We start from the raw sequence: 27046 nt of genomic DNA on the forward strand, positions 1-27046 counted from the left end.
TTACCACATTTACATTATTTGACTTAATTTGATGTGTAATTTTTCCTGGCACTGCCCTCAAACACAAACCATTCATGACCATCTCTCTCAGCCAGATGGTAAAGCAGGGGATTCCTAACACCACCGACCTTTATCCTGGATAAAAAAACAACACAGGGAAGTTTGCAATGGAAATACCTTTATAACGGACAAGTTGTAGAGTTCATTAACCGGAGAGTATCGACAGGTCACAACATATTTTTTTTATACCATATTCAGTTCCTCACATCTTTATGTAATTAGGTTTTTGGTGGATCAGAGGAATTGGTATTTGACCAAGTCATGAGCCACATACTGTAACCAGTCATACAGGAAGAGCGTTGATAATACCACATCTACAAGACTGAGTACCTGCAGAGTTCCTGAGACTGTTTAACTGCGAGAGATGGGAGTTTTTCCCAGGCGTATGTTTGTCTTTTTGACAGTTTTTCCAGTTTAAAAAAAGATGCAGACCATCTCAATTACTAACTGTTGACAGAAGCCAAACAAAAAAAACTAAATCAAACTTCTTCTTTTTTTTGACAGCATTGAGTAGGAACTTATAAAAAAATATGAATTCAGAAAGGATAGGAAAGATTGAATATTTTCCTAGTTTCTGGTTTTACTTCCAATGCTCATACAAACGGTCAGTTAGTATTCTTTAAAGATTAATGAGCCATGTGGGAGAAAAGCAGTTTCTCTCCCCTCCACTTTCTTGTGTTCATAACATGTTAAAAAAAGACAAATCTCCTTAGTCTAATACCACAGTCCAGTTATCTCACACCCCTGTCACTCTATATGCTAATGAGAGATCAGACACAAACAAATAGATGAGAGAAGGCAGGAAAGCTCTTTTTGAACAAGATGAGCCGGTGCTCAGTAGCTGCGTCCGAACAGGGTGTAGTACTGGGCGGGCTCCTTGCCGCTGATGCACATCTGACCGGGCTGCAGTGTCTTCAGGGGTGAGAAGGGGATGCAGAGGCTCTTGGCTCCCATGGAAGGAGCTCCAGGCTCCAGGTCCTGGTCCCTACAAGCAAACACAATGTCTTTTAATGGTTGACATTTAAAACACAAAAGCAAAATGAGGTTATTATGGAAAATTAATTTTAAAAGAATAGCATTTGGCATAACATTAATGAATTGGAAGAAATTCTATAGTAATATATAAATAAACTGAATCTTGAATTCATCTCTTGAAAAAATATATTTTTACTCCCAAATGTGCTTATTGTATACATATATTTTATGGATACTCGTTATCATCATCTGCACAGGTAATGATGTGGTCGACTTGGTTGCCTGGCCGAGCCAAGCATCAACTAAAATCGCTTCAGCCGGTGATATGTTAGACGTACTTGGCAGTGATCTTCTTGATCCAATCCTCGCACTCAATTCCTCCACAGAAGGGGATCTGGATAATCTACAAAGCAAGGTGCATGTACAGTCAATCACTCACTCACAACATGAAGTGCTGTGTGCGGCCTGTGGTGGCTTGTGCTCCTCACCTTTTTCTGGTCCAACTCCCTCTGGAATTGTTCTATCGTTTCCGCGGTCACCATGTTCCTCTTCAGGTCGTCCGAAGCCCTGACAAGCACACGCGTGAAACACTCCCATCAATAGTCGTGAGCATTTATGAACACCACATAAGTACTTCCTCATTCTGCTGCAATTCTGTGTACTCTCATTTCACAGATGGATCTGTCAGTCTGTGGACACCATTTCTGACACAATGTCGCCCCCAGCTGGTTGGGAGGGGGAAACAATCATTTAAAAACCTGCAATAAGCAATTTCTTAGCCTTTTTTGCATAAGACACATGGTGTTAAAATCCTTTCAGTGAAAGCAGACGAGAAAGGTTTCACTGCAGTTTTTTTAAAAAAAACAAAAAAATCCTTCCTTTCACGTTGTCCACAGAGTGTCGTGCAGTGGGACCCTAGGGAGAAGTGCTGCATCTTACTTGTTAAACAGGTTGCTCTGGATGTCCTCCAACAGGGCGACTAGCCTCTTCTCCACCTCGGCCTCTGGAATGGTCACCTTTGCGCCCGAGTCTCTCCTCACCGCGACGCACTGACGCTGCTGCATATCCTTGGGACCCACTTCCAGACGGATAGGAACTCCCTGGATGAAAACACGCAGACATACACAGATAGGACAAAAAAGAGAGAGAGATATACAGTCACTATCAATGCCTTCACAATAATCTGAGCTCCTATTATCTACCGTCTCATATTGCTGCCTTCATTAACTACCACGGTTATCATCATGTTATTTCTGACCTTGAGCTCCCAGTGGTTGAACTTCCACCCTGGGGAGTAATTGTCTCGTGTGTCAGTCTTCACCCTGACGCCAGCATCCAGCAGCCTTTTCATGTATTTAGAGCACTGGCTCAACACCGCCTCCTTCTCCTGCTCCGGCAGGGAGGCAGTGATCCCACATGGGATCACGACGACCTGGAACAAAAAAAGAGTAATTTTAACACGTGCTGTATGAGTGATGAAAAGCAGGTGACTTGGGCTTAAGGGTGTCATTACACATTTGTTAGTTAACCTGCTGTATTTTTATATATATAGATATGTGTGTGTGTGTGTACCTGCAGGCAGGCCACCCTGGGTGGCAGTACGAGTCCCATGTTGTCTCCGTGGACCATGGTGAGGACACCGATGGTCCTGGTTGTGATTCCCCAGGAGTTCTGGAAAACCAGCTGTTTCTCACCCGGCTTCTTCGGATCCTCAAACATGATCTCGAACATCTTGGCGAAGTTCTGACCCAGATGGTGAGACGTAGCACCCTGAGGAAGCACAAGGCAATGCAGTGCAATGTTTACTTTGTTCTAAAACATCAACTCGGACCAATCACTGTCCGATTGCATAAGAATTAAGAATAAAAAGAATAGAAAGGTTATCATTAATCCCCGTCTGTATCTCTGAAGCTCATATTCTGCTGGCCTTTGTGTGAAAGGATCAAAGGAAGTGGACCAGTACACCACAGTACCTGAATGGCTCGGCCGCTGGCAGAGATGAATGCCTCCACAGTGGTGGTGTAATCGCCTCCGGCAAACTTCTCCTTCTCCGTCTTCCTCCCCTTCACCACGGGGATCGCCATCAGCTCCTCGTACACCCGGGCGTATAGATCCAGGATCTGAAGCACCTGCAGAAACATAATGTGTAAAGCTCACAAAGTCTTAGCTTCGCACAATACAGCACAGGTAACGGCACACATGTAGGCGCTGGAAATGTACCGCGCTAGTTCACATGTCGGCACCGACGCATCAAAAACACTTCTGCTGTGTTGCATCAAAGATAACGGACGGAGGCGTCCTGGTGGCCGTTACCTCCTCAGCTGCCTCCTCTTTGGTGGCGAAGGCCGTATGACCCTCCTGCCACAGGAACTCTCTCGTCCTCAGGAAGGGCTGGGGGTGTTTGAACTCCCATCTCTGGAGGGGAAAGAGGGGCAGAGAAAAGACTTCAGTGGACCGATTTTCTTTAACCAGCTTGTAATCACGAAGTAAAGATTCACAAGTGGATGGCGTGGAATGGCCATCGCTGATGAAGATGCTGTCATGCGACTGCGGGAGGATACTGACCACAACGTTACACCACTGGTTGAGTTTGATTGGCAGGTCTCTGTGGGACTGGACCCATTTAGCGTAGGCAGGGTACATCGCTGAAGCAAAATCAAAACAGACCACATGTTCATATGGAAGAGCAAAATCATCCATTTAAAAAAGCTGTTTACATGTTAAGTTCAATGAATGCGTCCGCATTGATAAACATGCTGCATAGTTTGGATTAAAGTGCTCTAAAGAGCTGTGCTTCAGACCTGTCTCACTGGTGGGTCTGAGAGCAATGGGCTCCGCCAGCTCGGTCTTTCCTGAACGGGTTACCCAGGCAACCTGACAAAGATGACATCACCATCAAAATTATTATACAATATGATTACTTTAGTTGCACAGTCATATTGTTCATTGTCACATTGTTTCCGTTAAGTACACTTCTTTTATTTTTATTTTGTATGCTTTTGCCCAACCCAGAGGACGTCCATTTACCTCTGGAGCAAAATCTTCAATGTGGGATTTCTCCTTCTCCAGGGCAGCCTGCGAGACGAACATGGGGAAGTAGCAGTTCTCCACGCCCATTTTCTTAATCTCCTGGTTAAAGAAGTCTTGAATGGCCTCCCAAATGGAGTAGGCCCAGGGCCGCAGCACATAGCAGCCGCTAACGTCATAGTACTCAATCATCTCTGCTTTAGTGATGACCTGGAGGGGAGGAGCAACATTACATTGAGGAGGAATTTTCAAAAGAAAATGTCAGCGTTTTAAATGGATTTTTCTCTGGACATTTTATTGGGCCAAGTCACCTGAGAGTACCAGTCAGCCAGGTTCTCCTCTTTCTTGGCCTCCAAGCCCAACCTGGCGGGAGACAGACAACAACGTTAGTGTGATGCAACCTTTAAATGAAGAGATCCAAAACACTGCAATAAAACACAGTAAAAAGGGAAATGTGTACTGCTCTGTTTTTATTTAGTTAATCACACAATTCAATTTATTATTTGCAGTTGTAGACGCCATATTTTTTTATATAAGCGAAGATTGTTTTTTTTAGTCTCCACTCAAACCGTTATATTTAGCTCAGTGAAAGAATAACTGATCAAATTAAAAAAGGCAGTGGTGATGAAGCGCTACTCAAATACTATTACAAAATATATACTATACAAATGTAAAAAAGAGAAATTAACACGACAACTATAATATGTCAGGCCATGTTAGTTTAGGCACAGGTTAAGGCTGTATCGAATTATAAATGTTTTACATTCAGAACTTCTATTGAGGTTTTTTGAATGAAGCTGAGATTGTCATCCCCCTCAAACAAGGACAATAATAGATTTGGTGTTGTTGTGTTTGTATGAATGGAACTCATTATGTTGATAGATTCCTGCTTGACCACCCCGGTAATACAGGTGTGCAGGGCTCCAGACTGCGACCAAATGGTCGCATTTTGCGCCTAAAATTAGACACAGTGCGAGTAAATTTTTCATCAACTCGCGCATGCGCGACCAGTAAATTAGCAGATTTCTTTTTTTGTTATTAAATATTTTTGTTGCTTACAAACTTGTTCTACACTTCAGCCCACTATAGTTAGCGGTAATGCCTGAATGACTGGTTTGCTAACCGACATTAACTCCAGAAGAAGAAGAAAGGAGACGAAAACCGAAGAAGAAGAAGGCTGGCCTGTGTGTGAGAGGGGGGGGGGCTAATGTGTGAAAAGAGGCGCACCGCAGCGGAGACACAACGAGGGCGAGGGCCGCAGAGTGAGAGGTCAGAGGGGATCCTCACCACCGAGCGGCGTCCCCGTCCCCCGAGTTGAATCTCTGGGTCAACTCAGCCGACTCTCACATGTCTGAGCCCCTATACACTGATGTTCACGGTAAACGCATTCGATCTGGAGCGCGCGAGGGTTTTGATAAAGTTAGCGGAAGGATTTAAGTGACAACATCCGGTTTTGCAAAGTTAGCGGAAAGAACCACGTGAAACAACATCCGTTTATCAAAATAAAATGTCGACAAATCATACACTAACATATAAAAGTAAACAATGAACTGATGTATCTTTATAGATAGTTTCTGAGATTTAGCTTAAATTATGCTAACATTAAAACATTTTTACTGGACCAAGGAAGAGTTTATAAAAATTAGTCAGTCTTTTGTATGTTAAGAAAAGTCCTGTATATAGATTTCCCCAAGAGTTCCAGGAAATGAATAATGCAGATGTGTTCCATACATATCTGAAATCCCTACAATAGCAATCAAACTATTTTAATGTATCAATTAGGACATTTTCAAAGTAAAGTCCTAAATGTTTAAAGAAATCGGTAATTTCTTTAATGTTTGAGTTGCTTTATATATGTATTTCCTCATAGTCCTAGGCAATAATGCTACACAATAAATAGAATGCTTCAATCAACACCGTGATCGGTGATTGGTATTATCGGATCGGCAGGTACTGATTTCAGTGATCGGTATTATCGGTGATCGGCAGATACTGATTTCAGTGATCGGAAACACTGGAGTTGATAAGCGTGTCTTGTCTGATCAATACACAACAGTGAGGTGCGTGAATGGACCGAGTGGCCAGCTGCTGATCACGCACTCAATAGCTCGACTGCATGAATAGAAGGTGCGCGCGCAGCGCGCAAAAAAATTTTTTGGGAGCACCCAAGACCCATTTTGACCCAGGAAAAGTGCGCCCCTAAATTTTCTGCTTGCGCCCCTAACATTTTAAGTTAGGAGCGACTGTGCTCCTAGTTAAAAAAGTTAGTCTGGAGCCCTGGTGTGCCACCCTTTCAGTGCGGCAAGCTTGAGAGAAAACTGCTTTTGGCCTCCGTAAAACTGTAGATTTTAGAAGGCTTAACTCCAACCATCGTGGATTAAAGTAGAATGTCATGCATTCTGGATTCATTACAAATCAACTGAAATATTGCAAGCCTTTTATTCTGATTTATTGCTGATTATGGCTTACAGCTTAAGAAAACTCAAATATCCTATCTCTAAATATTAGAATATCATGAAAAAGTATACTAGTAGGGTATTAAACAAATCACTTGAATTGTCTAATTAACTCGAAACACCTGCAAGGGTTTCCTGAGCCTTGACAAACACTCAGCTGTTATAAATCTTTTTTTTTACTTGGTCTGAGGAAATATTAAAATTTTATGAGATAGGATTTTAGAGTTTTCTTAAGCTGTAAGCCATAATCAGCAATATTAAAAGAATAAAAGGCTTGCAATATTTCAGTTGATTTGTAATGAATCCAGAATGCATGACATTTTTGTTTTTTTAATTGCATTACAGAAAATAAAGAACTTTATCACAATATTCTAATTTTCTGAGACAGTCCTGTATAGGCTGAAAACGCCATCGGTATTTCATCTAAACTAAATGTTGTCATTCTTTTGGTTATGTTGTAACAATTCGCCCTTAGCAACTCAATCAAGGGGAAAAGGTACAATACACAAAAAAAAAAGGGAATGGGCGGATCTGCGAATTCTGGTGTTAACTCTCTCTGCTCAAATGGTCGTAAGAGAAAAACACAGTCGATATGCGGAAACCCAAATGTTATTATATTAAATCAAATTCAATGCATCTGCAAGCCCCCAAAATGAACACATAAACTACAAACAATCAAACCCACTCAAAACGAAGTATAATCCCCGGATCCCGACAGTCCCCAAAGTCTTTGCAGTCCCCCAAAACAAAAGTAAATGACTGCACGCGCACACACCCCCCCCTGCCCCCCAAAAGCCGGCAAACAGCTGACCGACCAGGCGGAAACGTGGTGAGGCGCCGCGTTCAATCCCCGCGCTACTTCACCCTAGTCCGGTAGGTGCTGGCCCAGTTCACAGTGTTCCTGCGCAGTCTTCTATTAGTGATCCCGCCCGTTGGTATGAATCCAAAATAGAAACAGTCGCCGGATTGCTGCCGTTCTGAGTCCGCTCACCAGTCCGCCGCCTGTCAGCGCGCTCCAAACAAAAAAAAACTTGCGTCACCTCCCCCTCGTCACCTTTTATAACCCGTGACACGTACAAATAATAACAATAATAATAATTATAATACAGGACAACACATGATCCCAACTCAATACAAGTGTATGCGAGGCTGCGTCTATCGTAACTGGGTATTTACGACACTGAAGTAAACGTTAAATACCTCAAAAACTGAAGGGGGCGCTAAAAGGGAAAAACTACATAATGGGGCTTTAACAAAAACACACAGCCATTGCCAGCGCAGACAACCATGCAACTCAAAGCTCACATCAGTAGCAACGAAGCCAGCAAACCGGCTTCCAACTGCTAACCGACACCACAGAGCTGCACCATGAAGGCAGCACGTTTAATCTCCTTCATTGGGGCGATAGTGGGATCATGATTATACGTCTTTATCTGAGGAACACACGTTTTATACTTTTGCATCTTAGATCAAATCCGTATCAACTTCAGAAAGTCTTCAGGGTTTAAGGGTGCTAATGTGTTTGGTGTGTATATATATATATATATAAATTAGTGCTGTGAAAAATAACGCGTTAACTCAGTTAATTCAATTACAGGTTTAACTAGTTTTTTTTTTTTTTACGCATTTAACGCATGCGCAGAATGAGCTTCCAATCCGTCTGTTGTTGGTCGTCGGGACGAAAAAAAAGTCACTTGCAAAATGAGCTTCCAATACACCACTTCAATCTGAACTCTGTCCGCTCTCATGCAGACGGTCGTGCTGTTCATCGGTAATGATCCTTCCGCAGGTTCACCTACGGAAACCTTGTTATGACTTTTACTTCCTGTAGATCAGGGTCTCAACACGTCGATCGCGACCTGCCAGTCGATCGCGCGTAGTGTTGGTAGATCGCATGACATTAAAAGATTGGCCCGCCCCTGACATGTTCTCTATAGCACGTCTTTGTTCTTTTATTAAACTAAACGTCTGTTGTTGATCGTATCTCCACAGCAGCATGTCATCTCTGTCTCTACGCGTTGCGTTAACACTTATCGATCTCCGTCTGGCGCGCCACAGAGCTCCGTGCGCGCATCGGGACCGAGCAAAAAAAAGTCACTTGTCAATCTGTCCACCTTTAGATTGTATCATGGTGGAGTTAATGGTTGACAAACAAGAGAAAAATGTTCTGTTTAACCCTCCTGTTACCTTTACATTTACTAACATATTTTACCCTCGGGGTCAATTTGACCCCAGCAATTAAAACCTCCAGAAAATTATTAGAATTAATATTGCTTCCCAAGTTTAAGTGTGAGGTACTTTATGTTTGTTTGTTGACTACCTAAATAGCCCTTTGAATAAATAAAAAAGTTGATATTTCTTATACGTTTGACACAGTGAAAAACAGCCTGGGGTCAAATTGACCCCAAAGAACACCGAAATTAAACATTGAATGGGGTCAAATTGACCCGAAAGGTAACAGGAGGGTTAAACATTCTGTTTAGGATGAAGATGTATTAATGTTCCATATGGAAGAAAACTGCTAAATAACTGCTGAGTTGCAGCACCATTGTATAGAAGAATGTATAAATGTATTAGGGCTGCAACTAACGATTATTTTGATAATCGATTAATCGATTAATCGGATAAAAAACGAAAAAACTTAAATTTTCAACCCTTTATTCAAAACAGGGTCCGTACGGTCATGGAAAACCTGGAAAAGTCATGGCATTTTTAAATGGCTATTAGCAGGCCTAGAAAAGTAATTGAACAAAATAAAATCCCAAAATATTTGGAAAAGTAATGCAAATTTGTTTTATTCAAATGTTAATTTACACGGTATATATACGGTATGCTTTGGAATTCTCATTGTTAGTTTAAATACTACATCTTCTCACTTTGTCACGTATAGACAGAGTTTTCACAAAATGTTTAATCATGGAAATTTGGTTTAAAGTCATGGAAAGGTCCTGGAGATCCACTGGTCACCATGGTGATGAACCTGTTCACTGGTCACCATGGTGATGAACCTGTTCACTGGTCACCATGGTGATGAACCGTCACAAACAGACTGACAGCTTTCCTCTCCTGAGCAGTGGTCCCCATGTGGCCCCGCCCCCTGAACAATATCAGAGACGCGTTCCGATTTATTATTTTTTTCACCTGGCCCGCTGCCGTTGAGATTGCAGTGAGACGCGGAAAAAATGTGAAGTGGTGCTCTTCACAATAAAACATCTTTGATGGGACGTGTCGCTACTCGGCCAATCAGCGTTCAGATGTCCACAGCGTTTGGGAAGTTAGGTTAGCTTGAATGTTAGTCCGCTACATCTGCTGCTGTCACGCTGCACGGTGTAGCGATACTAACAAAGTACCCGTACGTTAAAAACGATGTGATTTCGCATATTTTTAGTTTCGATACTTCATTAAAAGAGCGATCAGAGCGCACGCGCTGCTCCGCTCCGTTAAATGTTGTCTGCACGCGCAGCGCAGCGCTCACAGCGAGTGGCGTCGTGGCTTATCTCCGTTGCCTTTCTCCGTGGAAAAATATTTTCCGCTATCCGCCACGGAATAAATAACCATGTTCTCTACGTTATACTCTTGTGTTAATGCCACACACGTCGTGACATGTAGCGCCCTGGTGTCTGGGTTCATAACGTCACCCGTAAGCGCACTTGGCTCCGTGAATGTCTCCGACGACGTGAATGACTTCCGCATCCAGCGCCACGTGAGCAGCAGCAGCCAATTAGATTCATCAACAGAGGAGCAGCTCAGCGCTGATTGGCTCTCACAGCGCAGCGTTCCGTCTCTCCTCTCCTCTCCCTCCGCTCTTGTTTCTCCAGCGCCGCTCTGCGCTCAACTCAACTTTGTTTATACTCCGTGACTTATTGAGCGCCGTAATAATCGCGCGACACAACGAATCGATAATGAAATTCGTTGCCAACTATTTTAATAATCGATTTTTATCGATTCGTTGTTGCAGCCCTAAAATGTATACATCCGTCTTTTGTCATAAATCTCTATGTTCTCACAAAATATACCGAGAATATCGGTAATATGTGATTAATCATGATTAATCCACAAAAACCTGTGATTAATCCGATTAAAATTTGTAATCATTTCACAGCCCTAATATAAATATATTAATAGTGCAGTGTATCAAGGAGCGATTAGGTTTCATCCACAAGGCATACAGCAGACTGCAAGCACTGATCAAGCAGAGGAAAAACACACCAACCAATGAAAACTCACCAAATGTGAATACAAAAAACAAAAACCTTCTTCAGTCGTTAAGCAACTGTAGCAGAGGGTTGTGCTTACAGACGATCCATCTTCCGTGTCCAGGTTAGAACGCCGAGCATGTACTTCTGCCCCCGCAACGCTCCATTATTTGTTTAAAGACCAACAACGTACAACTCTCGGCACCGTAGGGTTTGAATAAAACTACCCGCTGAGTGTTCACCGTCTTGTGCTACCAATCCAACACCTCCGTGAAAAACAAATGCATCTCGCTGATGAAGCGTCTGATTCAACAAACTAGAAAGGGCAGTTCAAAACTAGACTTTTGATTGGCTCTGCTGTTGTGATTTAATTAACTTGAACATGTTAGTCCTTTTCAGAACAACCAACTGTAACTGCCGTATGATCTCGCCATGCATCTGTTCATCTAACTGCATTTCCACACATTTCCACTTCGGTCTGCAGAGCCTTGCTGCCCACGTGAGATGACGGAGAAAAGCGTTCACTATGGTCAGACATCAGAATACAACTGGCAGCAGGTCGATGTTTAGAAAAGGAGGACGGAGGTTAAATCTGCACCAACATAGAGGCTGAGAGACGTTGAAGAATTCAAAGTAGAAAAATTGACTTGACAGATGCAAAAAGTACGACGTTTTGTTCCTCAGTATTTCTGCTACACGTCTGATTGAAATGTTATCAAAATGCAACACGTCCTCCTGCAATTATAAAATCGTAGTAAGATACATTTTGGTCCACATACCATTTTAAAGGAAATATTTCCAAACTGCAGAGTACTCCTGACCTATTCAACTGACTTGTTTGGCACAGAATTGAGCAAAAAAATAAACGAATCCATCATATCCACGTAAATATATTTTTCAATGAAAATTAGAATATTGATGTGGAAGTGATAATTCTCTCTAATATCGCAAATCATATGGGCAATTGCAACAACAGTCAACAACAAAATACAATTAAGTTGTACTTTTAAAAATTATTATTCAGTCCTACCAAGTATCCTTATAATGATGTTCACAGTATTGCGTAATAGGGTCTTATCTGAAATCAGATGCAACTCTTCGTTACGGAGCCCGTGTTCTACTAAACGATGTGCTGGCTGGTAACACTTCACATTACTGCCAGATGAAAACAAATCTAGTTCATCAGCATCTAATTCTCATCCCCTCTGCTTCTATGCCAGTTCCAGTCTCTCACCGTGTTTGTTTCTTAGGTCCTTGACCCTCTCCTGGGCCTCCTGCTCCTCCGGAAGCCTCCTTGCCCTGGTTGGCTTTGTCTCCTTTACCCTTCTTCCCTCCTCCTGGTCCTCCTCCTCCCTGTTTCTCAGACTTGTTCTCCCTCTCTTTGCGGTTTTTGTCCTCTCCTCCAGTGGCTCCAGCAGCAGCCACTGGTTTGTAGTCCTGTCCAGTAAGCGTCTTGTGCTTGCTCTTCAGGTCCAGGAGAGTCTTTATGGCTTCATCCACCTCGTCCTGAAATGGAAACAGATTTACTGTTATGTTCCTCTAGTACGAGCCGCTTATTTAACTCCACTCTGTGATTTGCTCCTTACCTTGGGGGCCTTCTCGGATTTCAACTTTCTCACTCGCTCTCCTTGCTGGGTCACCTGGGAGAAGAGTTCCTCGGCCTGCGGGGGGGAGCTGGACTTGGTCGAGGAAGAGCTGGACTGAGTCTGGGCCTGGCTACCTGGGGCTTGTAATCCGGGTTTGTAATCCTGTCCGGTCTGTTGTTTGTACTCGGCCTTTAGGGCCAGCAGCTGCTTCACTGCAGCGTCCACCTGATCCTGATGAACAGCCAGCATGAAGAGAACCATTAAGTCCAAGCAGCAGTGACTCTGGCGGGACTAGCCAACACTATTAAGACTCTGAAAGCTACATCCTGGTAGTAGATGAACATGTAGAAGTTGTGATGCTGCAGTTATAGTCTCACCTTGGAGGCCTTTTCGACCTTCAGCTTCCGGACCACTTCTCCCTGCTCAGAGAGCTTCTCATACAGGCCGGAGGCAGCAGGTGCAGCGCTAGGACTGTTTTGGACTGGGGCCTGGACCTTCTGGACTGGGGCCTGGACCTCCTGGACTGGGGCCTGGACCTCCTGGACTGGGGCCTGGACCTTCTGGACTGGGGCTTGGTCCTTCTGGACTGGGGCCTGGACCTTCTGGACTGGGGCTTGGACCTTCTGGACTGGGGCCTGGACCTTCTGGACTGGGGCCGCTCCAGGCTTGTAGTCCTGGCCTGTGGCCTGTTTGTACTCGGCCTTCAGGGCAAGCAGCTGCTTCACTGCAGCGTCCATCTGATCCTGATGAACAGCCAGTATGAAGAGAACCATTAAGTCCAAGCAGCAGTGACTCTGGCCGGACTAGCCAACACTATTAAGACTCTGAAGGGCAAACACCTGGAGTAGATGAACATGTAGAAGTTGTGATGCTGCAGTTATAGTCTCACCTTGGAGGCCTTTTCGACCTTCAGCTTCCGGACCACTTCTCCCTGCTCAGAGAGCTTCTCATACAGGCCTGAAGCAGCAGGTGCAGCGCTAGGACTATTCTGGACTGGGGCCTGGACCTTCTGGACTGGGGCTTGGACCTTCTGGACTGGGGCCTGGGCTTTCTGGACTGGGGCCGCTCCAGGCTTGTAGTCCTGGCCTGTGGCCTGTTTGTACTCGGCCTTCAGGGCAAGCAGCTGCTTCACTGCAGCGTCCACCTGATCCTGGGGACACACGGACAAGGATACTGCGTCTTACACACTGTCATATCAACACATGCGCACAATTAGCAAAAGCACTGGGTAAAAATATTCAGATTGCAATGATGACAACCACTGGCCAGGTCAGCCCAAATGTAGCCGCATTCCAGCCTCAATGTCGTGTCTACGTATCGGCTGATATTAGACGTATTTTAAACGCAACATTTGATTGTTGGTCTTTGGCTATGGTTAGAGATATACTAAACTTCACCGACAACCAAAATTTAGCGGTGTTTAGCAAAGGGTCAAACAGCAATAAACCGTATGATGGACAATTCCCACTGTAGCCCAATTGTTTGTTTTTCCTTTTTTTGGACAGAGGAAAATGTAGATGAGAGAGAGAGATATGACATGCAGCAAAGGACCAGCACGGTGGAGATTGAAACAGGTTCTGTGGCACGCATTGTGCACATTGTGATCCCTTCTCATATGTTCTAAGACTTGTCTTTTGCATAATCCTGAAACAGTCTTTGTTGCATTACTTTAAGGACCTTAATGTAGTTTTTTATATGTGAATTTTAACTGAACCACATATATTCTATTATACGGGTATTTTTCCATGACTTCTTCTAAACTTTTGTGTTTGCTTATTTTTCCAGAATTTCTCTATGCCTTGGAATTAGTATTTTCAAATTCAATGATGTTTTCAAGATTTATTATGATCATCCAAAACTTGTATGAAGGCCTCCCTGGATCAGACATGAGCTTGTGAACCTGAAATGATTCCTGCCTCTTTCCAGTCAAATTAATTTGACTGGAAAGAGGCGTTAAAGGCATCTTGGAAATGTGAAGTTGATTTGATTTTTTCAAATGGTGCTTGTACGAGTAATGAGATACTTGTTATTAGGGAGAATAGATAGCTACTTGCAGCACACTAATTTGCATAATTATGCTTTGGTTTTTTTCTAAGCACTGGTTTTTATTTTGTTAGTTGTTTTTTAGTCACTGTCATTCTCTACTGTCTGCATCAGAATACCTTGGGGGCTTTTTCAGACTTCAGTTTCCTCACATTCTCCCCCTGTTCTGAAACACGCTCATACAGGCCAGAAGAAGAGCAGGAAGAAGAGCAGGAAGAGGAGGCCGCAGGAGCTGGAGCAGAGGAGGAGGCAGGAGCAGAAGGTGCCATCCCAGATTTGTAATCCTGACCAGTCAGCTTTTTAAACTCCGCCTTCAGAGCGAGGAGCTGCTTCACTGCGAGGTCAACCTGGTCCTGGTGCCATCAACAAACCAGCTTATTGTTCCAGGTAGTTATGGGTAAACTTGATTGGCAAGCAAACAGCGTGGGGACATGCGCATGGACGGGTCAAAACATTTGGGACACGAGCAGCGAGCGACCAGACAGTAGAATTTGGACGTGAGAAATCACCGGACAAAACATGAGGGCACGAAGGACGACTGGACCAATCACTCACTCAGAATGATGAGCACAAGTTTTATGAATGGACAGACGGAAGGGGACATGACGAGTGAGTGGACAAGCAGATGTGGACACGTTCAGTTATTGAACAATCATCTAGCTACCTTAGGCGCCTTCTCGGCATTCAGCTTCCTGACCAGCTCGCCCTGCTGGGTAACTTGGGTGAACAAACAAGTGTCTGTTGATGTGGTCGGCGGGGCTGGAGTAGAAGTGGGAGGGGCCATGCCCGGTTTGTAGTCCATACCCGTCTGCTGCTTAAACTGCACCTGCAGAGAGAGAAAGTAAGAATGAGATAGCAAACACTTGAATAGACAAGAGTCTTCTCATTGCTCTTGTCATCCCAGCTGACGTACCTTTAGAGACAGCAGCTGCTGAACTGCCTTGTCCACTTCGTCTTTAGGAGCCTTGGCAACCTTTAGTTGACGGACAGCTTCACCGTGTGCTTCGATGCTCGAGAACATGTCACTGGCTGAGGCTGCGGCAGGCGGTGGGGAAGGTGTCGAGGCAGCTTCAGTAGGGGTCGAAGCAGGCTGAGACGAGAGCAAAGGGCAGATTTAAAAACACCGAAGAAGAGCAAGAACCCGACAGGTACAGATCATCCCAGATATTAAAGAGATGCATGCAAGTTCCTTCTTTCTTTCGCTCAACTGGTAAATCTGGACTCAAATACGATCTATTCTTAGCTTTGCCATCATATGGCCAACCTTTGCATTACAGGTTAGACCAGTTAGCGATCACGAGCGCTTAGGTTCCTGCTTCTATTGCTGGGGATGGCCCAACCCAGCTAACTCCTCTTAAAGCTTCTGTCTGTACCCCGCCCAGGGCTGAACACCTCTTTCCCTTCTAAAGACTGTGGACCGGTCTGCCTTTGTCATTTTAAATCCACAATTAGTGGATGCTAAGAAACAAAAGATCAGAGTGCACTAGGGTCTTAATATTCAACAAGCTGACTTTAGGTGAGGGCCAGAGTGCTGCTCTCCGCTGCTCTGAGATTATTCATTAAAGAGGTCTTAAACACTCATTACAAGTCTGATTTACAGATATTATTGTGAAATAGATTAGTAAAAAAAGGTTTGGAGGTTTTCTTTAAAAGCACCGTTTTGCTGGAGGCCTGGCTCTTGCTCTTGTCCTTGGATCCAGCAGTCGGCATCTCCTTGGTGTGTCCATCGGGAATGTAGAGCAGCACACAGGGACTCTCTTTACAGCTGTTAGGACTGAGGAGGTTAACCACAGTTAGAAACAGACCATAGGAAGAGTATTTGTTCATCTCCAAGAAATTGAAAGGTTTGATCAAAAGAATAGGTCCTTCCCCTCACCTTATGGCCTCGTAAGGCTGGTCACAGATGTAGAAGCCCCGCCTCTGGAGCTGGATGACGTCGCCTTTCTTCAGGCTCTGCAGACAAGGATCGCCGAGCATCTTCTCCTCCAGCTGAGAAAATGACAACGAGGCGATCAAGCAAAACAAAACATTTGAAAAATGACAAATGCAAGACGCAGATGAAGAGCAGACCTTGCTGTTTTTATTGATGTACTCCTTGAAGTCGTCGTCTTTGGTGATGACGGCCTTGGAGATGAGAGGCAGGTAGTTTATGCAGATGGCGGGCAGCAGGGGAGCACTGTCGGTGTCGGCCAGCCACGTTATCTTTGTTGTCTTCTTGAAGTCCTTGTTCTCCAGGTTCAGGCGAGCCTCCATGGAGACGACCTTAGAGTCGGGCCCCCTTAGCAGTGGGAAAGGGTGCTCTTCGTTACTTCCACGCAACGCTTCGCAACACTCTGGTTAAGCTGAATACTACAAGCGACATACTTGTTGATCTTGGTGATGATGAGGTTGCCCCAATTGATGAAGGTGACTATCTCCCCCTCTGCGAAGGTCTCAGCATCGGCTCCTTCAACCAGAACTCGAGGTCCGTACCAAACCTTCTTCATGCCCACCTCTGCGTTCTGGATGGATTACAGACATGAGATCACAATGGCCTCTGAAACCTCCACGTGTGTAACACGACAGTACAGTGTTGTTTGTAACAGACACACAGAACTGAATTGTTATTCAAGTAATGTAAAGGGGTCAATGAGCGTCTTCATGGGGCGTCAACATGCAGCACACCCGCCTCCTGTTACTTGCCTTTCACTTCTACCACAAACAAGGATCTAAATGCTTTGCATGAACTAAAGAACAGGTAGCATATGTCCTCCAAGAAATGCAAAGAGGGAAAAAAGTTGTTCTTATGGAGATCAAAAAGTATGCAAATCAACAAAAAACAGGTGCTTGACTAAATAGAAGCTGATATGGCAAAAAGTAGCATCAACACATTTCTAATCTCCTGCATCAGAAATCTTTACAGGCACAAACAAACCTTAGGATGTTTGGCCACCTCCTTCATCTCCTCTGCAGCCTCTGAGACGGAGACAGGAACCACGTAGGAGCTGGACAGAGCTGTGTACCTGGGAGCTACCGGGTCAATGACCTAAGACCACACACCCACACACACACACATCAGTGAAAAGAAACAACAATCCCTACATAGAAAATGCTGTGTAATGACAGGACAAAGCAGAGAAGAAAGAAAATTAAAAAAAAAGAGCCCAGCTCAGAAGCTGACAAGCGTGACGCTCAAGAAGAAAGACGGGTGGAGGAAGAAAAGCGGATTTCAGGAGCGAAATCGTGATCGTATGCAGTCGAGTGAAACAAGCTTTTCGTCAGCCACTTCTTCAGTCACCTTTCACTATTTCACCAGCCAGCTGTTAGTGTTTAACCCTTGTGTTGCCTTAGGGTCATTTTGACCCGAATCAATATTACACCCTCCCCCCACCGTTGGGTCATTTTGACCCGATTCAATGTTTCACCCTCCTGTTACCTTTATATTTACTAACATATTTTACCCTTTGGGTTCAATTTGACGCCAGCAATTAAAACCTCCAGAAAATTATTAGAATTAATATTGTTTTCCAAGTTTAAGTGTGAGGCACTTTATGTTTGTTTGTTGACTACCGAAAGAACACCGACATTAAACATTGAATGGGGTCAAATTAATCCTAAGGCGGGGGGAGGGTGTAATATTGATTCGGGTCAAAATGACCCTAAGGCAACACAAGGGTTAAGAGCTCAGATGATGGGCTGAATGGATGATTTGCAGAATAGACTATCCAATCAGAAGCAGACCAACACCACCAACAAACGATATATTAAATTAAACCAGATGATCACAGAAGCGTTGTTGGATACTCAATGCAAACTACTTCACAGCATTATAGTCCTGTGCTCTAAAAATGATGTAATGGAATCGGTTGATAAGCTCAGTTGACACGAATATGAAGCCAGACACAATTACACATTTGCGTGCTCATTCCAGATAACATTAACAAGTGTGAGGCACTTTTGAAAGGCCACGTCAAGGAATGACCATGTTCAATAAAGAGGTTATTCTTAAAAAATGAAGAGGAAGCATATCAAGTGCTCGCTCAAAAAGCTGCAATGGGTTACAGGATGAAGGGAAGGGAATAGATGGAGAGGAACACATTAAGGGAGGAGGATGTAATATAATGGGATTATATCGTGAAAATGAGCAAGAGGAGGTGGAGCAGGAGGTGGGGGAGTACCTTCAGACAGCTAATTGGCAGCTTGGAAACAGAAGAGTGAGATGCTGTTTAATGTCAGATACAGGGAGGGAGGAAGAGAGAGAGGAGAGAGGTAGAGACACATAGACATTGAATGGAACGTTTACATTATTTCTGACTCACTGTTTTTTCTCTCAATACAATGCTTTACACCTTTCCGTTTTTGTTAGTTTGAAGAGTTTCCACCTCGAGCCACCTCTTGTCCTGAGACAACACCGTGCTTTCCTCCTTCTATCTCGGAACCCATTGGCTATCGGTCTGATGACGATTTAGCCTCTAGGGGCAACTAGGCAAATATTTCTGGGGCTGCGGCGTAGCCAGCGGATATCCGGATGACAGATATCTGGGCCAAGACTTGTTTTTCCTCAATTACGGTCTGATTAGCAAATTGAGACGAGATCATTCTTTTCTACGGCTAATCCTTTAAAACATATCTGCATCTAAAAAGCTCAATCTTGGTCAGATGATGGCTGACGGGTCCTGAGATTGCAGTTCGGGAAATGCATTCCCCATGGACTGTTTATCTGCATACAAACAAAAGCCCGCTCAAATATGATCGGTCGATAAACTCAAACTACAAACGGAAAACGGAAAATATTTTTATTTGATCATTTGAAAAATAAAATTCTTTACTCCAGGGATCCAATGACCGTTTATAATCTGTACCTTTTCTGTTGCCCCAAAACATAATTAAATGGGATTAAAATATCAAGGAAATCTAACACAAGAGGAGAAGCACAGAGGTGCCAGCAGAAGACCTTTTGAAGGAGTTGAGTGACTTAATAAACTGAACTCAGAAAGCTTTAGCTTATTAGTTGACCAACAAAAACAAGCAACTGTGAAGAATGTCTGCAACCACATTCAAACATGAGCGGCTGTTACAGCCCATCTAAAGATTGGCAAGTGGACGTAAAGAAAGCTTTGGGGGCATGAAACTGTCTGAAAAGGGCAGGGAGGAGTGGGTTAGTGGAACATGCAAATGAAGCCAACGTTTATTGCTAAGTGTCAATCTGAGGCCAACTGTCATCAATACTTTGGTAGCTCTTGGTCCCAAACTAAGGTCTGACACTCACACGTTCTTTCCCAAGATATGCATGCTGTCTGTTTATGTGCACTTTTAAACTATCAGCTTCACACTTATTATTTGACTCTGGGATGAAGCAGTGACTGCCAGCAAGGAAAGCTACCCAAAGGAAAGCAATACTGGTGTCCAGACGGATGAAAATGGGGACAACAAAACACGACTACAATCAAATGTGGGACATGAAATGGGGCGACTGGATTTGTTCAGTGGTATTGGGTGGGGTATAAGGAGAGCAGAGGAATGAGGCAGGAAACTGGGGAGCAAAGTAAAGCGCTCAATAGAATGAGAACAGTGAAGCAGAAAGAAGCCATGCCAGCAGCGAAGCCACAGCCCATGAACCCTCGGAACCTCCGTCAATCAGTGTCAGATTCATTCAGGACATTCTCCATCAAACCAAACTGGTCAAACAAACACAAAATCAGCCCTTAATCCGTGATGGAAAAATGTCTGCAGTTGTATCTTACAAGGTACAGTTCAACGATGGCCTTCCAGAAGGACCCTTCAAACATTTTTAAATGAGAATGTATATTGAGCCACATTCAATGTCAGAATCATTCGTTATGACCATTTAAGTAAACAGCCAGGTGCACGCTATTGGGCTTAGATGCAACATGACATAAGAAGAAAAGTGTACCTTCTTATTGAAGGCCCAGATCTTGTCCCACTCCATGTTCACCACTGACCGTGATCCACCCTGGAAGGAGGCAGATGAAAGAAAAACATGTTTTTAGCTGATGCAAAATCCTTTTGAAATTAGGCTGCAATGAGATGTTGACACATTTAACAACTCTTAAGTCCTTGACTTTGACATTGTGACAATCAAAAGAAGAAACAAAAGAGGTTAAAAAAACGTTTTCAGGCACGTATAGTTTTCTTTGGTCTGGCAGCGAGCTGAGAATGTCATCTTGTTCATTCTTTATGTATTCTTGATTACTTTAGAGGACTCGTGGCTTTTGCGCTGCTCGTCTCTGACTTTGACAGATGTACCTGGGCTTCTATGAACTGCTTCAGACCCTCAACGGTCATTCCTCTCCTTAGGACTCCTCTGACAGTGGGGAAGCGAGGGTCATCCCTGGAGGATGAGAGGAGAAAAGTCAAAGGGGAACATGGGGCGTAGAAAGGGGAGAAAAAAGTAAGGGCAAAGAGAAGAAGGGTGGAATGAAGGGGGAATTGAGAGACAGCTAGTGGTAGAAGAAGTTGTGAAGGACCACCAAGAGTGAATCGAAGAAATAGACACCTAAAACGTTCCGGATAGACACACAAATACAGATCAGACAACAGATAAATCTAAACATACCATCCATCGACGTATCCCTGGTCGACGAACCAGGTGAGCTTCCTTTTCGACAGCACTGTGTTGTTGAGGTTGAGTCGGGCATACTCCCAGATGTAAGGCTTCCTGAGGCGTAGTGCGTCGATTATCCAGTAGAACTGCTCATCACGATCGTGGTACTCAGTGGTCCTAAGGGCGTGGGTCACATCCTCCAAACTGTCCACGATGGGACAGGCAAAGTCATATGTTGGGTAGACGCTGGAAAAAAGGAAGGGGACAGTTTGAACAATGAAAACTTGGAGGGTATTTCAATACGTCCAATATGTGAAGAAAATACTCCAGATGTTAAACACAAATTATGTGTTGTTTTTATCCTAAATCATAAAGGCTAATAATGTAGCCTGCCCCTCCGTGGACTTATTTAAGTCAAGTACTTGTAGGTGCTTCCAGTCCGAGGGTGAGGAGTGGTCTTGCAGCGGTAGAGGGTGGGGTCTCTCATGCATCCGTTGTTGGAGTTCATGTCGATCTTGGCCCGCATGCAGCAGGTCTGACCGCTCTTTGTCCCTGCTTTCATCTCCGACCACATCTTCATGTTCTGCTCCACCGCTACAGAACGGGAGGACAAAAGGTGTCACTTCAGAGAGGTCCGAAAACTTGCACTTCAGTATTAACTGTGACTGGTGAACGAGGCATGTCTCCCCGGGCGTACTGTTGTTTCTGCATTTGGACTCGGCGCGCTGCTCCCTCTCCAGCTTCATCTGCTCAGGCGGCGTGTTGTCAATGTAGGCTTTGCCCTCAGCGAGCAGCTGATCCGCAAATCCCATGATGGTGATAAAATGGTCACTGGTGTAGGTGAACTGGTCTGGGTGGATCTGGAGCATGGCAATGTCTTCCAGGATAACCTTAGAAGTAATTAACACAATTAGAAATAAGAACACAAAACCCATTTGTGGCAGTTTTTTTCTTTTAAAATCTGAATGACAAAGAGACAATACTATTTCCTTTCCAGTAGTATGGCAATAACTAATTGCATACCTGCAAACTCATGAGGGGTGAAAAAGGTGACGACAGGGGGGGGGGGGGGGTGCAGGTGATTATTTTATTTTTTTGTCACCACACCACATCCACGTTGTTTGAAGCCTCAAAGCTTTTAGAACCACAACTACAGTCATTTTATTGTTCTGACCACAAATCTAAATAATGATAATAAACAGTTTAAGAACAAAAGGTCCTCCGCTCTGACTCAGCCCTGTAATGATAGTAATAACAAATATACATTGTCATTTTATAGAATATGGTTAAAGTCATTCATGAACCAACTTCCTTTTGTTTTGCCTGAACAGTCCTCATGGACTTTTCCCTGAATCTGTTCTGTCTCTACCTGTTTGTCACGATACTCATATTATAACTTCTATACATATTACATACCTGCCATAAATATCATGATACCCGATACCAGAATTCAATACAATACCATAAAAACAATATGGTACCATAAATACGAGACTGGTATATTTATCTATAATAGTAATAAATAAATCATCTGTATGGTTCACTTTTTACCAACTTTTTCAACACTTAACAAATGACAGTAATATTAGTATTAATACAGCCAGATATGAATGAAACTACATGGTTCCATCATAGCATTGATTATACACTATGAGGCCGTTAGTCTCTGACCAGATGATACACAGTTCATCAGGATGAGCAGCTGGAGAGTTACAGAACTTTACAGACTGAAACATTTCACTTCTGGCATCTTTTTATTTTTTAAGCCGAAGTCTCTAAAGCTGCGCCACTTCTCTCGCTGTGAGCTGCGCAGCGCAGTGTGCGCAGACAGCTCGACACGGAGCAGCGCGTGCGTTCTGATCGCTCTCTTAATGAAGTATCGATACTAAAAATATGCTAAATCACATCGTGTTTAATGTACGGGTACTTTGTTAGCATCGATACACCGTGCAGCGCGACAGCAGCAGATGTAGCGGGCTAACATTCAAGCTAACCTGAACCCCCAAACGCTGTGGACGTCTGAACGCTGATTGGCCGAGACGCGACACGTCCCATCAAAGATGTTTTATTGCGAAGAGCACCACTTCACACTTTTCTCCGCGTCTCACTGCAATCTCAACGGCAGCGGGCCAGGTGACCCCCCCCCCCCAAAACAAAAACTCTTCGGATCTCCACGATTCACGTGGATGACCTATTTTGAGTTCAAAACGGTGAATTTCACCGAAAGGTGACAAGTTTGCAGGTATGTAATTGCCATGTCTTACCTTCTCAAAGTCCTCCTTTTCCTTCTCAGGGTTGGTGTCGTCGAAGCGCATGATGAGCTTGCCTTTGAAAGTGATCTGATAGTGCTGGTTGAGCAGAGCAGCCTTGGCATGACCGATGTGCAGGTATCTGGCCACAGAGAGATAGACAATTTGTCCTTATTAGGAAAGGTACTCAATGACCATGTGTAATGTGAACCTCTCCTAAACTACAGATTAAAACCCACCCACTGGCCTCGGGAGGGAATCGAACCACCACCTTGCCCATCTCAGCTCCTGGCAAATCCGCAAACTTGCCAACATCTTGCTTCTTCTCATCCAACTGTTAGTCAGGGACACAAGCAGTTAATTTGACTTCCACTGAGACCAAACGAACAGCTAGTTTGAACTGCCTAATCAAAAACATAATAAATCAACCAATCGATCGGTGAGGGAAGAAATGATCAATTCTGTTTCTGCACCAGACAAGAGCTTGTGTTGTTTTGGAACAAATAAAAAACATTCACACCCAGACACTAATAATGTGAGGCTAAACACTACCCAAATATTTTGAACGTTATATCACAAATTGCTTAAAAACGGCTGAAATAACACTTACGTTGGATTTGCTGATTGGAGCTTTCTTACTGGCATACTTGTTTCCCACAGCGGTGAAGGGAACCTGTGAGCGCAGGAAAGAGAACCAGCGATTGACGTGCGAGAAGGACTTGCCCTGGCTTGGCCAATCCCCATGACCTGCAGAGAAACAACCATAATCAGTAGGGCTCCATTTGACGGTTTACAATAGAGACAACGTCCACATGAAAACAGACAAACAGACGGAGACAGTCAGTTCCAAACGGGTGCATCCTGTATGGGGCTACTGACCTTTGAGGGCAGCCCAGACGGACAGGTCAGCCTGGGTGAGGGTATGTCCAACCAAGAAGGTCCGCAGGGAAAGGGCCTTATCCAAATCCACCAGCGCATTGCTTAAAGCAGGTTGACTACAGAGCCGCTGAGCACTGAACTCCAACCAGTGGTCGACCTACAGGTACCAGACAGTTTTTTAAATTAGGGGACAAGATCACCAAACGGAACAGAAAGTCCTATAAACACACACACACATACACACACCTCAGTCTGCTCCATCATGTTGGCTCCATAGAGGCCAAGAGCGGGAGCCACACGGGCCAAGTACCGACTGATAGAGTTGGCATCGTTGAACTGGATCGCACTAAGGGAGGGAAAGGGCGCGCAAAGAAGAAATAAATGAGAAAAAACACTCAAATTTAACAACTTTTTCAACATTACGCAGAGTTGAAGCTCATCGAGCAACTTGAAGAAACAGCTATGCCACCCACTCTGAGACATGAAGCTGGGTGTCTTTGCCTTCCTCCACTGACACCTGCACACTGCCTTTCACATGCTCTGCCGTCAGAAGCGCTCCTGCAGGACAGAGAAGAACATTCAGTGTTAAGAGTTCGTTGTGAGTCTGTGTCCACATAGCTGAAGAGCCTAAACCAGCTGCGGTCAATTCTGTTTCAGAGAAACTAAAGGAGTTAAGTCAAGGGCAATTGGACTTGCTTTTGGATTCTTAAAAGTGTCTTTGGTGAAAAACTACCTTGACCTATATGAATGCCAATCTTCACATCCATTTTGAAAACTGGTTGAACTGGTCCTCTGATGCAGAGCATGTTCGCTCCAGTGTGTCATGCTACTCTGTAAAATGTAATCTCTGTAGAGGTACTGCCTGCCTTACGCAGTAGCTTTGCAACGTGTTAGTACTCAAGTGGCTTTACATGAAACCACTCGTCGTTCAACATGCATTTAAATATCACCTTCTGACCACTAAAAGCGTGTTACACTTTTCAATTCCAACATTTACCCTCTCCATACACTGATGGCAGAGACTGCCATACAAGGTGCCCATTCAAACAACTATGGCACAGCCATCCGGACTTCTGGGGCGACTGTGGCTCAGTAATGAGCAGGGTCATCATTCCATCAGAGGATCGACGGTTTGACCCCCGGCTCTGCTAGCCCATGTCGATGTTTCCTCGGGCAAGACACGTAACCCCCAAATTGCTTCCGTAGCTGTGCCTATGGTGTGTGAATGTTAGTTACTTCTGATGGGCAGGTGAAACCGTAGGCCCTCCCATGAGTGTACGAGGGCGTGAACGATGTCCTGTAGTGTCAAAGCACTTTGAGTGGTTGGAAGACTAGAACAGCCCTGTACAATTACGGTCCGTTTACTTCGGCAGGTGGACTGGAAGAGCCGCGGAACTCGCTCTACCTCCTGAGCCTCAGTCGCTCCAGGCACTCGGCATTCCTGACTTGCCATTTGTCTCACACCCTCACAGTACATTTTAACATGATGAATGTCTCGTGGAAGAGCTGCAGAGATGGATTGGACTTTTTTAGGTTCACCTCTCCAGAGGAAAACTGAGTTTGTGGGCACCACTTCAACCACTGACTAATGATGGCCCGCCATTACAATTATTAGGAGCACTGGCGCAAAGCAAATGAAACGTCTATCAGCTATGCAAACATGATGCCGTCCTCCATCCGACCCTCCACGTTTCAACGCGCTTGCATCAGCCTGCTGTGTTTACTAGAAACGCACAGGGCGCTGTTCAGCAGCTGTCACTTGTGGTGCAGAAAGCCCCGACACTCCACCCTCTGGACAGCTTCGTCCTGGCTTCGTTGAACACGACACAATGAACAATCACACAGATACAATACATGTCGGCAACATGTAACTATGTGTCTTAATCCAACCCAGCCCAGCTAACGGACACTGTGTCAACTGATACAACAACTACATGTGTTTTTTCTCCATGTGTTATTTTCAAGTTCATAAAGCATTGGCATTGCGTCATTCATTGCGTTACATTTTGTTCGCAGGCATCCCACGGGGACGACCGGAAATCGGCCGTGTGGAGAGTAAAGTGGCCGCTGTCATTAAACGGACCCGATACCGACCCGTCCGCATGTCGTGGAGCAGAGTGCCACGAAGACAACTCAGCTCCCGTCAGCTGCAGACTCTCGTCGGCTGGCTAACGTCATGCATGTTAACTTATATGGACATTCAGCTACTTCAATTCATATAGGCCTATAATTCACGTTGCAGACGAGCTCATGGCTGCTTCGTTGCCCATCCTCGAGTTGCTATCTTCTAATCGGTTGGTTCCAATACCAACATTGGCACAATTACAAACAATAAAAGTTAACTTTCAATATTGTCTTATGGATTTGACATTCGTGTTCATGTCTTCCGTGTCTACCAAGTCGCAACGACTGGGTCCAGTCTTTAGTTGTCTTGGACTGGACACCGCTATTACTTGCATCGTTATGACACGCAGATACACATTAAAGTGCTTCATATTTAAATAGGTAGCTAGCTAACAGCTAACAGCTAGCTAACTATTACCCGACCCGGTATAGTATTTATTCAGTTGGGCCGCAAGACTGCAAACTCACCGAGCGGCGGATTGCTTGTGTTAATGGTGAGGTTTAGCGCCATACTGTGAAGTCCTTCTTCCTTACAAATGTGCACTGTGTCAGTAACGTTAACCGAGCAACACTCCGGTAGACTCCCGAGACTACACTGCTCACCAGAGCGCCCCAGCGGAACCAACTCGAGAGGGAGACGAGCCGAGCCCGATTTAGATTTTACGACTGCGAACCAACAAAGTCTTGGGTGTGCAACACTGCCACCTACTGGTCAGGAGTATGAACCGACAGGCACAGAACACAAAGCAGGGTATCACATCGTAGACTTTGTGATAACAAGTTTACTACAATTACAGACACAGACACAAAATAATCGAAATCTAAATGTCAACGGATTTAGTCATGTGTACCAACCATTATTATATAAACCTATCAATGAGTTGCCGGTTTGTATTTACGTCCCGTC

General features: G+C 44.4%; 1 protein-coding gene and 1 long non-coding RNA gene across 5 annotated transcripts; one reads left to right on the top strand and one right to left on the bottom strand.

Moving 5' to 3' along the window:
* Positions 1-158: 158 nt before the first annotated feature.
* eprs1 (glutamyl-prolyl-tRNA synthetase 1) lies at positions 159-26787 on the bottom strand. Of its 4 annotated transcripts, none has more exons than XM_056412366.1 (37): positions 26608-26787; positions 24489-24573; positions 24262-24361; positions 24016-24172; positions 23747-23883; positions 23376-23470; positions 23152-23278; positions 21585-21777; positions 21310-21481; positions 20900-21133; positions 20590-20674; positions 20237-20296; positions 18501-18521; positions 17258-17368; positions 16708-16844; positions 16414-16621; positions 16220-16332; positions 16000-16117; positions 15257-15433; positions 15008-15169; positions 14463-14696; positions 13307-13450; positions 12678-12941; positions 12301-12531; positions 11949-12220; positions 4374-4425; positions 4063-4272; positions 3837-3909; positions 3601-3680; positions 3349-3450; positions 3009-3164; positions 2608-2805; positions 2294-2467; positions 1975-2135; positions 1524-1602; positions 1374-1438; positions 159-1045 (listed from the first exon to the last, which is right to left on the bottom strand). In XM_056412366.1, the coding sequence occupies exons 1-37, from the start codon at positions 26648-26650 to the stop codon at positions 895-897; spliced, it is 5181 nt and encodes a 1726-aa protein (XP_056268341.1). In that variant the 5' UTR covers positions 26651-26787; the 3' UTR covers positions 159-894. The 4 variants fall into 4 exon arrangements, with proteins under 4 accessions (XP_056268341.1, XP_056268339.1, XP_056268340.1 ...); XM_056412364.1 differs by having other exon boundaries at positions 12678-13043; positions 13190-13450; XM_056412365.1 differs by lacking the exon at positions 18501-18521 and having other exon boundaries at positions 12678-13043; positions 13190-13450.
* LOC130192397 (uncharacterized) lies at positions 5869-7655 on the top strand. The gene is made up of 2 exons (XR_008831379.1): positions 5869-6012; positions 6052-7655. It is a non-coding gene; the product is annotated as an uncharacterized LOC130192397 (long non-coding RNA).
* Positions 26788-27046: the final 259 nt, after the last annotated feature.

The sequence above is a fragment of the Pseudoliparis swirei genome, chromosome 4, assembly GCF_029220125.1.
Source record: "Pseudoliparis swirei isolate HS2019 ecotype Mariana Trench chromosome 4, NWPU_hadal_v1, whole genome shotgun sequence".
Taxonomy (NCBI): Eukaryota; Metazoa; Chordata; class Actinopteri; order Perciformes; family Liparidae; genus Pseudoliparis; species Pseudoliparis swirei.

What these genes read in the sequence shown, in the direction of transcription:
- eprs1 (XM_056412364.1), bottom strand. Translation starts at nt 26,650, where the DNA reads ATGGCGCTAAACCTCACCATTAACACAAGCAATCCGCCGCTCG. An exon ending in TCTGGGCCTTCAATAAGAAG is followed by an intron (nt 18,522 to 20,236) that starts GTACACTTTTCT and finishes TCTGTTTCCAAG; the next exon opens with CTGCCAATTAGCTGTCTGAA. An exon ending in TTGAAGATTTTGCTCCAGAG is followed by an intron (nt 3,910 to 4,062) that starts GTAAATGGACGT and finishes CATCTTTGTCAG; the next exon opens with GTTGCCTGGGTAACCCGTTC.